At 38.6% G+C, this 13,132-nt stretch overlaps 1 protein-coding gene across 1 annotated transcript in view; it reads left to right on the top strand.

Annotated features, from left to right (window-relative positions):
- Window positions 1-12,831, top strand: part of LYPLAL1 (lysophospholipase like 1) — a 29,222-nt gene extending 16,391 nt beyond the window's left edge. The window contains exons 4-5 of the mRNA XM_075708090.1: window positions 11,814-11,929; window positions 12,538-12,831. Of these exons, the coding sequence (XP_075564205.1) occupies window positions 11,814-11,929; window positions 12,538-12,777 (356 nt within the window). The 3' untranslated portion in view covers window positions 12,778-12,831. The remainder of the gene's footprint in view (window positions 1-11,813; window positions 11,930-12,537) is intronic.
- Window positions 12,832-13,132: the final 301 nt, after the last annotated feature.

The raw sequence follows: 13,132 nt of genomic DNA, 5'->3' as shown, positions 1-13,132 counted from the left end.
CCTGCCTTTCATGAACCCATGCTGGCTGGGCCTGATCCCCTGGTCGACCTGCACTTGCCTGTTGAGTTCACTCAATATGAACCCCTCCATAATCTTTCCCGGCACCGAGGTCAGGCTGACAGGCCTGTAGTTTCCCGGGTCCTCCTTCCGGCCCTTGTTGTAGATGGGCGTCACATTGGCAAGCCTCCAGTTACCAGGAACCTCCCCTGTTAACCAGGACTGCTGATAGAAGATGGAAAGTGGCTTAGCAAGCTCCTCTGCCAGCTCCCTCAGTACTCTCGGGTGGATCCCATCTGGCCCCATAGACTTGTGAGCATCCAGGTGGCATAGCAGGTTGTTAACTGCTTCCTCCTGGACTATGAGGGCTCCATTCTGGTCCCCATCCCTATCTTCTAGCTCAGGGGCCTGAGTACCCTGGGGATGACTGGTCTGGCTGTTAAACACAGAGGCAAAGAAGGCGTTAAATACCTCAGCCTTTTCCTTGTCCTTGGTGACAATGTTCCCCCCCACATCCAGCAAGGGATGGCGATCCTCCTTGGCTCTCCGTTTATTGCTGATGTGACTTAAAACTGTTTTTATTGTAAATAGTAATTTGCAATCATTATTTAAAATACAGGGTAGCAGTGATTTACTTTAAAAAGTATATATTTGTACTATTTCCTTTTAGCCCTTTTCAAGGAATGGAGAACATACTTTCCCAAAATGATTTGTATTTTGGAGAGTGGAGTTGTAGCGTATAAATAATCGTGAGCTTTTCCTTACTGCTCTAATCATTTTGGGTTAATTCATGGGGAAGAGATTCGCATGTTACACATCACTAAAGATTGACACTTGATAACAAATGAAATATTAGCTGTCATAGTTCATATGTGTCTGTCTTCCTGCCCCTCTTAATTTCCACAAATTTCCAGTAACTTTCAGAGTACTTCTGTGAAACAGATAGTGGGATTTTGAGGTACAGGAGTTGAGGGAATGGAGTAACCTTTGTCAGAGCGGGAATGAGAATTCACGAGTCCTTGGCTCCATGTCCCATCCCTAGACCACAAACTATTTCAGGTTGGGGAAAAATCTCTCAATGTGGGAACTTATAAATTTATGGCCAACTGAGTCATGCCATCAAAATCCTGTGCGGTGGAGCCACTGCCATTCAGCCTACATGTTTTCTTGGTCCAGCCCCATGTTGCTCTTTGAAGGCCTCTGTTTACTTTCCCTTTCTGGCTCATTGCCCTGGCTGCAGAATGCATTGTTTTGGATGGCTGTCAGCACAGTCTCTTTGATCTGTCTTTCCTGTGTTATACCTGCTGGCTTGGAAACAGCTGAAGAAGCGCAGGTGCTTTTCTGTAGGGTGAGCTGGGAGATGTTCTGTGTACAGATCCATCTTGCTACTAGGCTTTTGTCTGTTCTCTGTAGCCTTCAAAATCAGATCTAGTGAGACTGCAGAGCATGAAAGTTGTTTTACAAGTTATAAGCCAAGTAAGGAAGTTGGTATGCACCAATTGCTTCAGCCTGTAGATTCTTTGGAAGTCCCCGTGTCTGTGTATTTGCATTCCTTATCTGTAAATCAGAAATAATTATACTTATTTTCTCACTCCGAGAGCTTTGATTTCAGGCTTCTAGAGTAAGGCACTGTTTCCTTGCCTCTGTTACAGAGACTACATGCATGCATTCTCACAGTTGAATCTAATATTCATGTAACAAACAAAATAAAGCAGCCCTGAATTAGGTCCATCCAAAGTGCAGAAGGGGACCCATGTAGATGCATGAGAAATTTGCTAGTGGAACATGAATTGTGTCACTTGTGCCAGCACAACATTAAGTGTTCTTCCATGAGGGCTTTCTGTCTTCTCTGCACTGGTTTGGATGATTAACGAGTGTGTGATGCAGTGGAGAATGAAGCTTAGAGATCCTGTAAGGTTTCTGTGCATAAAGGTTGGGTTTAGTATCAGTCTAGGTCGGCCTAATGTGACATACTTAGTTGTTTTAGATGGGACTTTGTGCAAATAATTGCCTGTCTTCTGGCATTGTCTCTTACAGGAAATCAGAAATTCTGTAAAGGCACCTGGCAGCTTTATAATATTGTTGATCAAAAGAGAATATGATGCCAGGGTTTGGTTATGAAGATATAGTCAGTATGTCTGCACCAAACTGTAGCCTCCACTGGAAAAGTAAGAAATGGGTGGCCTGAAATTTTTCCAAGTTAGGGAAAGATTGGTGTGCAGGAGAGAATGAAAGATACAGTCACTTGCTTAGAATGTTGAAGAACTAAATCATGTCAGATCTTGTTAGATTTCTCTTTGAAAAAGTCAGGAACATCCATCTGGTACAAGAAGAGGAGGCTTGAGGTGACGAGTGGGGAGCAGAAAGTGGATTTGTGAGTACTGGCGTGATAGAGTTGGAGGAGGCAGCCTTCTGGAGGTGACGGGAAAGACTTAGAGCAGAGGAAACCACAGTGAAATGTTGCTGTGGGTATTTCCCCAGTGCATTCAGTGACCTGGTATCATGTTGGAGATCTATAATGGGAATACTGGTATGTATCTTATTATAGAAAATAGAAACAAAATAGTTGAGAGAAGAGACTGGAGGGCTTGGGTGTTTGTGAAGAGCAGTGGGGGCCTTTTCAGGTAGGTCACAGAAGCCAAGAGAGCAGAGCAGTTGCATGAAGAGGGAGTTACATGGAATGAGATGGTTGTTAAAGAGTTAAAGAGAACTGGGTTGTGGGACTGTCTATTTTGTAATGAGTGGGAGTTTTAATGAGTGGAAAGAAAACAAAATGAGTATGAGGTGGGTAACAAGATTGAAGGTTATGGTTTTATATGGAATAGCAGACTAGAAATTACAGGCTGAGGATGAGTGTCAGATATTGTTAGATGAGGGCAAGCGAGGTGTTAGGCAAGCAGGAAGGTGGGTAGCTGCTGACAGCTCAGAGGTGTGGGGTAAGAAGGCAAGATCTGAGGGAGCACTGTGCAACGGAGAGTGAGTGGGAAGAAAGGGGAAGCAGGAGCAGGCTCTCAAGCAGTGGAAAATGAGAAGCCCAACACCTGGTGTTCTGGGGGATGATTCTCCTTCTGGAGCCATTCAAACTTTCCACAAGGCTCAAGATTGTGGGTACAGTAAGATCATTTGTTCTGAAAGAAATTATAGCCTGTGCTGTTTGTTTCGGTAGCACAGTTAGCTCTGAAATCCACAAGTGGCTGCTTGTAGGGCAGAACTCGAAAGCTGGGGGTGGAGTCGAGGTTGTGCAATGCCACTCCTCTTTTTCTATATCAAGAAAAATACTGGTGCAGCCTTGTTTTTAACAGCTGCTCTATGAATCCACTTCTAAAGAATTAAATTACTTAATTCACTGGAGGTAAATAAAGTCTTATTATTAAAACCTCCATATCAGTTCAGTCTAACAACCAGCACACAGTACTACACAGCTCATCTACCCATTCCTATTTCCTGACAGTTTAATGAGTTGCTTTCCTACTAATACAGAAGTCTTTTGAAGGAAGTAGACTTCTGATTCATTAAGGTTTATTTCCCCTGACCTTGAAGGAGGAAGGAAGGGAGACTGACTGCAATATATAATTGTTCAAAAATAATTATATCATCCCCAGAATTTGATAGTGGAAGTCACTTTTTAGCCAAACATTCCTGTTGAGTTACTCTTGCTGGTCTTCCTGGCTAAAGCATTTCTTGCAAATAATCCTGTAAGTAGGTTTATATTGACTTTGGCAATAAAAGAGAATGATAAAATTAGTCAAACTCTGACACTTGGAGCTTTGATAGTATCCCTTCTTAAAAACTGCATGTATTCCTTTTCTATAAATGCCTGAATTCATTGCTAAATTAGGTAAACAAGCAAATAACCACAGTTTGAAATGTGGGACAATCATTTCTTTTTCTTTTTAAAGCTGAGTTGGTTTTAGGTGGTGGTGGTTTTCTTTTGTTTTCTTGTGTGTGTTTGGCTGGGTATTTTTTAACTGCTTCCGTAGTGGTTGTGCACTGTAACTCCACATAGGTGGAAATCATCAAAGATTTCAACAATCTTATTCAGGAATACGTTAGAAGCTCTTGAAAGAAATGGCCACTTCACATTTGGAGCATTCCAGTAGTGCTCATTTTAGTCAACTACACTTCAGTGAAAGGCAGTCTTTTTGTTCTCTTTTTTTTGTTCTTGATTTAGCACTACTTTCCTACTTTTACAACTCCCTTTTTGTGTAGCGGAGAAATGCTGATCCAAGCGTGTTGGTCTCTGCCACCTGTAGTCACTTGTGTAAGCAGCCAGTGAAAATAAACTTTCCATAACAGTCCTGTAGATTTGACTGTATGCCAAAAAACACATGCATGATTCCTGACCCCTTGTTCTGTAACAATAACACAAGACACACAACCACTTTTTGTTTACTGCTAGACTTCTTACATAGCTACTGAACCATGGTGGAAGTAACATGAAAGTTCTGTGCTTCTTGTAAATATTAGCATTTCCATCTCTCTCTGTGTGTGTGAGAATGGGATGGGGAAGAAATATCTTGGCTTTGACATCCCAGAGAAAGAGGATTCTGTAAATACGGGAAGATAAAAAAATCAACAATAAATCGTTAAAACGTTGGGCAAACTACTTCACCTACAGTCTTGGTATTTTACATCTTTGGCTTCTAAGCCTTTTGTTGTCACTGATAGTATCTTGTATCTTCTGTCTTTATTAGGAAAACATTGTCTTTCATTTAGAGGCACTTATTACCTTGCTCTCACAAAGTAAATCCATGGTTTTATATTGCCATTTGTCACTGCAATTCAAATCAGATTTCTCTTTCTGTACCACCCATGATGTGGGTTTGTCATTTATCTAAATTATGTACTGTTAGTCCATCTCTCCCATAATACCAGCAAACATTTCATTAATTTTCAGTGTGTCAGTCCAAATGCAATGTAAATTTATACTTCAGGGAAAATGTTTGCTCCTCTTGTTTGTTTGCACCTGAACTGGCCATTTATTTTTCTTTTGGATCTCTACTACTCTTTTTACTTCCTGATGTGCAAGCAAGAGACATTAATAAATGAGTGTTTCCTTCATAAATCATTCAATAGGAGGTAACAAATGCTAACAATTTTAACCACAGAGTAGGATCCACCACTTGTCACTTTGTTTCCCAGCTCGTGACGGTGTCAGTATTAATGTATCTAGAAACAAGGGTCTTTGAAAGGTGCCACATTCTCAGTTTCGATCTGCGTGGTGAATGACAGGCTTAGCAAACGATAGTGAAGGTTAGGAGTACGTAAGGCTCACAGCAGTAAAACCAAAAATAATTAAATCATGGTATTGTCATCACATATTATCATCAGATAATGGCTTTGGCAAGAAAAGAATTATAAAGGGAATCAAAGTCTGATCAGCCTTAGTAGAAACTCTGCTGAAAACATATGCTTACTCATCTTTAATAAATGCCTGAATTCAATGGCAAATTAAATGGATGGATGGGCTTTTAGAATGCTTGAGAGTCATGTGTAGACATGCCACAGGATGCACATTAACCTGTACTTTCTTCACAGTTGTGCCTGTAGGATCATAGAAGAGCGAGGCTTAACAACATTCGCTCGTCCATCTTCATGTGTCAGTGCAGGTTCAGCTCTATTTAGGCAAATCCTTACCATTGCTTTTCTGACTTGTTCTAAAAGATCTCCATTAATGGCAGGTTCACAGCTTTCCCAGGCAACCTGTTCCTGTGCTTCGCTATTCTTCACTTTAGAGAGCCTATTTGCTAGTTTCTTTTCTGTGATTCAGTTTAAAATCATGAATACCATGAGCATAAAGAATAGGTTATTCTCTTCCTTTTTCCATGTTGTGTGGTTATGCTGACTGTAAAAATGACAGGTAAGTGTTGCAGCAGGGCTGTGCTGTAATCCTCAAAAACAACCAAGAAAACACACTAGGTAAATAAAACAAGCCATAGATTTGATAGAGTAACATTTTAGTAAAAATTGATTTGAGGCTTTTTGTGGATTTTATTTTCCTTCTAGTGCTAAAAATTATGATTCCTTAGGTACACATGTTGGGTTCCCTTCTACTACCCATATCAGTTGAAAATAAAACCATAACTGGTTCTGGTTTTGCTGTGGAATGATACATCAGAAACTGTTGTATACTTGTTTTTACAAGAAAGCAGTAAAACTTATACCACTTAAATATGCATTTCAAAATGTGTTTTGGTCGGTGAGAAAGATAGGAAATTGATTCATGTTCCTAACAAGAGGAAGTGGCTGAGCCAGTCAAGGGAAGTTGCCTTTGTTCTTGTGAAGACTCTCAGTTGCTGAGTAACAAGCAGAATAGAAAGGCTGTCAAAGGTGGAAACCATTCATTGCAGTTCTGCTAGCGTGTAAGGTTAGTGTTTAGTGAAGTTTCATTAATAGATTAAAAGGAGAAAATCGCTTGCTGTGAGGAAATTCACTTGAAACAAAGTACGTGTTTGAGCACTTACACAGGAGCAGTGTTCGGGGAGTTCTGTGGAGAAGGGAATTTGCTGTTCCACTGGCATTTGTAGTCTTCACTGATACTCATATATGAACACTGTTAAATGTATATAATACTTCAATTCATGGATGAAAGGAAGGTCAAAACAGAAAGTCAGCTTCTTTGCAGATGATGTGTAGAACAAGGTTTTGCTGTTACAATTAATAGAAGGTAAATCACAGAAAGTCCCTAGGGAGACCGGAAAGTAAACTGAAATATAGCTTTAGGGAAAAATTCCTGATAATAAACTGATTAAAGTAACTCTTAAGTTGAAATATCTAAAGAAAGGAGAAACTGAGAATAAAAAATGCTGGGAGAATGGAAAGAAAATGAGGCATGAGTATGTAATGTATTGTGATGATAACAGAACGGGCAAAGACAATTTCTAACTCTGCTGGTGTAGCCTTATACAGCAGAAGAGTATTTGTCTCTCGTTGCACTGTGCTGGCACAGGCACTGTACGCTGTAGCATTCATCTCTTGCCACACAAAGCTGTACTGATAAATTTGAAGAAATGCAGAGAAGATGAAGAACTACTAGAGAGAAACTTAGTGAAGAAATACTGCTTAAAATAAACACCCCAAAACCCACCACTACACCCAAGTCGGAATCCTTATCAAAGTCTGGGGCTTAGCTTCTCCTCTTCCTCTTTTGGTTCTGTGCTGTAATGAAGCAGTTTCTACCTCTGCCACTCAAATTCATGCAAGAAAAGCTCAAGGTCTGTCTCTGCAAGGAGCAGAGGATCTGTACTCAGTGCAGATGGCAGAATTCATGAACTAAATGTGGTTAATAACTAAAATAGTTTCCTGTGGCTGTGATTTCTAGTGTGGAAAACAGTTTTGATCATGTTTTAAAACTATGATGGAAAGACCTAAAAAGTGATCTGGCTTGTTTCCTAAGTCCATTATCATTATCTATAACAAACTGACTAAGTCAGATCTATATTACTCAGGAATCAATTAGCAGTGTCAAACTTTTGTTTGTTAGAGAGGTGTTCTTTCTGTAAAGAGAAGGAAAACCTAAAGAGCTTTCTGAACTCAGGAATAGGTCATTACAGGCACTGAAGTGGAGCATAAGGGAGAAGGCAGAGGTTTTAGCATTCTCACATGTATACAGGACACAAGAGAGAGACTAAATAAAGAAACCTTTGTGCTAGATAATAAAGTTAGTCATTTTCTGAGATACAAACCCAAACATTGTTAGACAAAATACAAAGAAATGAATAAAGCTGAAGTTTGACAGTAGGTAAATATTTGGTTTCCTGAACTCAGTATAACGTTGAAGTGTCATCATGGACCAGATTATCATTTCAGACAGATACAAATGAGGAGCAAATTAATATAAATCATTTAGCAGAAGTGAGCTCAAGGTTTTATACAAACACTTCGATATTTAAAGTGCTCCTAAGGCCATTTACAGGCTCTGGAAAGCAGGTTTTATCACTGAAAAATGGCAGCTGTGATGAAGGTTTCTATTTTATTCAAGCAGGAATAAATTACGTATGAGAAATTCAGTCTCTGTTCACTCTGTATTACATCATCATATGCCTGGGGTTACCTTAACATAGTTACAGATGATATTCCGGCAAAGAATGTTTTGTTTTTAGTAAAGTATTGCACGGGAGTTTCCTTCTGATTCGAATTCTTTAATTTGGAAGTGTGATGATCCTGTGATTTCAGCAGATCTTTCTCAACTAGCAAAGCAAGTTACAAGCAGCTTTCTTCTCACTGCAAAGGGGTATTGCCTGGAAACCAGCACTACACAGAGCAGATTTGAGGTCATAAATGTGTACTTGAGTGACCTTTCTTTGCAACTGAAAGAAAAGTGCTTAATTGAGTCTGTTTTGTATGCATTTACCTTTAGGCCTGTGGGTAAACCTCCTTTGTAAGGCAGGAAAGTTAATGCAAATAGTTAGATGCTTTACTGAACTGGTATCCTGAGCATTGTAGACCCAACACTTTTGAACTGTTTTGAAGCATTAATCACAGACTTCTTTAAAAATAGATATAAGGGGAAAAAGGGATAATGAATGTACTTTTTATGTGAAACCTAACTGGCAAATTTTGAACTTCTGTGCACAGCCTTTATACTTCCTGGAAATAGACTGGTCTCAAGCGAAGGGCTTGCTATGTTCTGCCCATCTAAGTTTGAAATGTTGTCATGTCATTTTTCATCTTGATTAACACTCATGACACTATCTGCTTAGCACTGCTGTGAGGTTTACGTATTCTTTATGCCAAGATCACTGGGGTACATAAGCATATTTGTACTTTTGTGTTTTGCTTACATTCTGACTGTCACGTCATACATTCGTTTTGTGTAATATCTGTATCTGCCTCTTATTTTTCCTTAATCCAAAATTTGAATTCTTACAAAAGTTCTTGACTGAGCATGTCTTTTATGTGTTATGTCAAATTTATGCTTATACTGAAATACTTCTTGTAATCGAAAAAAAATTGTCTCCAACTACGAATGCTTATTCAAATTGCTGTTTCTGAAGCATTTACTCTATGGCATTTACTCAGAGATTGTTGTGGTATCAAGTGATAAACTTCAGGTTTTCCCCTGGAAAAACAAATTCAAAGAACTAGTCCTTTGTATTACATTTTCTTATAGTAGTATGAGCCACATAAAAGAACCATTACCTAATATTCTTCTAAACAGAAGGTGACTGCATTGTCAAAGACTGCTGGTGAGTAATTGCAGATAGTGTTGCCAAATTGTGACTAACTGGGTACAAAATTTTAGATTAAATCATTTACAAACTAGTAATGAGTTTTCAATGCAGCTTTTTTTCCTGTATTCTAAAATACTTAAAATGGACTTCATTTTATATGTGGACAAAGTATATCTGTATTTATTTGTAAGCAAATGCAAAATGGTCTCTTAGAGTGCTACTTAAGAGTCTCTTAAGTGCTGTTTTTTGGGCTTGGGGATGACATTCAGAATGATCAAAAGGAAAAGAATGATCAGATTCCACAGAAATCTGAAAGAAGCTTCAGCACAAGATGATGATGTTTACATAGTAACTTTGCACTTTGTGTAGCTGTTGTATTTTATATATTTCCTCAGAAGGCTGTATTTTTCTTTCTCTCTGAATGTGGGGTTAGGGGTGTTGAATTTTTGTGATTAATATGACACTTCTGCAATTTTTTTTATTGTAGAATTCTTTTATATGTGACAAGAGAACATGTCAGGTAGGAAATAGTGATGCAGATGAAAGGCTTGCAGTAGTATTTTCAAAACTGTTATTCTTGTGAAGACAAGTTTATTCAAACTTTCAGGTGATGTGGGCTGTGTGAGGTTTTTAAGATGTGCTCTGAACTTGTTTGCCCACATTCATTCCTACTTTTCGTCAACTACCTTTGTTTCTGAACTGCCACTGGGCACTTAGACATACTGCAGTTAACTTTGAACTGGTTAAAGATTGATTCATAGGGTAAATAGTATGTCCTGGCTTTATTTACCAAAGACAATTATCAGGGTATTATCAGCCTCCTGGGTGCATAGCTAGGGGATCCCAGGTATATGTCCTAGTTTGAGGATACAGCTCTCCTGATTCAATTAAGGACTGTGTTTGAAAAAGAAAAGCAAGACTCCAGTCTTCCACGTTGTGCGGTCTTGCTCTTTCTCCATAAGATCCAAGTTCTGTAAGTTGGAAACCTGCAGTTACTGCTTCTGGTCATAATTGTCTCTTAAGGCTACAAGGTGACAGTAAATAGAAAGAAGAATCAGAAATTCAGTAGAAATTCTGATCAGAAATCAAAAAATAATGTTGTGTGGGAGAATCATAGAATCATAGAATTGTTTAGGTTGGAAAAGACCTTTAAGATCATCCAGTACAACCATTAACCTAAAATTACCAAGTCCACCACTAAACCAACACTTCATGCCTGGATTAGTCTAGTGTTTTCAGGAAAACTTCCTACATGAATCCAGCCAAATCTTCCAGTCATAACATGGGATGGAGTGTGAGCTAGAAGGGCCTCGGATCTGCTGGGACTTGCAGATAAACATGCTGGAGGAGGATTCCCCATTAGGAACAGTCTCACCATGACCCAACTAATATTTACAAAGTGCAGCCTTTTCTGCCTCTGAGCTTGTCTGTGCCAGAGATTTCCTGTGTGGTCCCAGGATCCAGTGAAGTACCAAAGTTGCAGGGTGTCACAGGGCTCAGTTTTGGTGCACTGCTTCCTGCCTGGGTTTTGTTTAGCACCCATGTTAAACTTCAGCATAGCGCAGAAATCAACCCCAGAGGACTTATGTAGCCCTTGCAAAAGAGCCATTCCCATTCTGGAGTTTCATTTTAATTGCTTCAAAAAGATAACAAGCTGAAATGGTTTGGTTATTTTGTCTACTATTTCTGCATTTCTTCTTCAACCCCCAATTTCATGTGTCTTGTGTGAAAAGGTCTGGACTCAGAATTTTGCAACTACTTCACACCAGTTAACTACCTGGCACAGACCAATCGTATCACCAGCACCCGGGATGCTAATGCTGCCCTAAGTAGAGCTGCAGTTATAACCTTTCTGCTGGTTGCTATCTCTGTGCTAGAAGAGATTTCAGCAGTTGGTCATTCTTCACCCTGGTCAATATAACAGCCTGTGTACTGTGTCCTTGTGAAGTAATGCGGTAGTCTGGATTTCTTTCCTAATGAATAAGCATTTGTCATGTAAAAATCATCCCCGAGGAATTACCTAATGTGAGGAATTAGCTCAGCTGAAGAGACGTATGGAACAGAGAAGGCCACTAATTCAGACATACTTTTAGAACTCAGGTGGGGTACACTGCAGTTTTTGCCTATTTATTATATATCCTAAGGTGTAACAACAAAAAACCCTCAACCTCTGTGTACTAGTCTAATGTGGTGAGTGTTCATTGATTATGTACAATAGTGATATGTATCTTTCATGTGTGAATGCTGCTAACCTAGGGGAAAAGTTGAATAAAAAAGCAGGGAGAATGATCTGTTAGTAGAGTTTTGCTTTGTTAATGTTAGAGAATATGTGGCAGTGGTGTTCAACTACCTGGTAGGGACCATACACAAATAGCTTCTGAAGTAATGGCATTTTGGCTGATTGATTTTTTTATTATTATTATTTTTCTCTCTCAGTAATGAATCTTCAACAGTACTTTAGTATCCAACTTGTTAATTGAATCATGCTTTGATTTAAGATCATTGTAACCTTTACGTTACTCAGGATGTTTTTTGATTGCATCATGTATAAAAGAAACAAGTCTGAAGATAAAAATAAATTGGACACTGGGTTACAAAGACATACAGCAAAATCCAATCTTTGTTTCTTTTGTTGCATCCTAGGAGGCTTTTCAATGGGAGGTGGAATGGCAATGCATTTAGCATATAGGTTTCATCGAGATCTGGCAGGAGTCTTTGCTTTGTCTAGTTTTCTCAATAAAGACTCTGCTGTTTACCAGGTAAGTGTGTGGTAGACTTAACAGAAAAACATGATAATTAAAATTGAGTATAGCGTGTTTATTCATCTGAGGCAATTGATGAATATTCTAAACATATGATACTTCCTGGAAATAGATAAGCGGAGTATTAGGGAAGTAAGGCTTTAAAGCTGTCCTTACATGATGTTTTGTTGCTTTTTTGCACAGACAGTACAATTATTTTATTCAAAGTAAGTCAGTGTAGAAGGTAGATTAACAAATGAAATGGTTTGCAAGTTGTCCTTAGAGAGCCTGTGTAAGTGTAATTATTCTTTGAAAATTTGTGATGAATTAAAATACTCATGGGCTCCATCTGCTGTCATGAATGTTTTCTGTTTCTCTTATTTGGAGAGGGATATAGGCCTTAAAGTAAACCCTATTGTTTGTCAAGAGTTAGCACATTGGAATTTGAAGTGCAGTTTTTTCAGTATTCCCTTGTTTGCTTTTGTAAAGATCATACAATATGACTGCTAAAACACAAGTTAATAAAAGAAATGCTATGTAAATTGTCACCATGTAATTGTAACTATTCTTTTAAAAATTTTATTGATGTGTCTGACAGTATTTCTTCTCCATCCTTCTCCATCTAGGCTTTGAAAACAAATGAAAGTGTTCTTCCAGAATTATTTCAGTGTCATGGAACTGCTGATGAACTAGTTTTCTGCTCATGGGGTGAAGAGACCAACAAGATGTTAAAGTCACTGGGAGTATCAACATCACTTCATACTTTTCCAAACCTTAATCATGAGTTAAGCAGAAATGAAATAGAAAAACTAAAAACCTGGATTGTAAAGAAATTACCTGTTGAAGCAGCAAAGACAAACAAATAAAAGAAGATGCAGCTTTCATATACTTCCTGATTTTTGTGGGTTTAAGATCATGCGTGGCATATATATGGGTGTCCCTTCAGTACAGCTCCAGGTAGATGCTGTTATATTCCATAAAGTTCACTTAAGTGGTGAAATGATGGTGCTGACTATTAACACTCATTTTTCTTGTCCAGTTTTTAAATACATATCCACGTCAGTCTATGGAAAATAGTGACTGATAATACTAAAACCATTCCTAAATAATCAAAACAGTATTCAGGAAGCATTGCTCTGAATTTCCCAGGTAACTTTTTTTTTTTTTTTTTTTTTGGTGAGTGTTCTAAGATGGGAAAAATACACCATGGTATGGTTGTCT

This window comes from Pelecanus crispus, chromosome 3, assembly GCF_030463565.1.
Source record: "Pelecanus crispus isolate bPelCri1 chromosome 3, bPelCri1.pri, whole genome shotgun sequence".
Classification (NCBI taxonomy): domain Eukaryota; kingdom Metazoa; phylum Chordata; class Aves; order Pelecaniformes; family Pelecanidae; genus Pelecanus; species Pelecanus crispus.
Note: the sequence above shows the minus strand (reverse complement) of the source record. Positions and strands in the feature narration are given on the sequence as shown.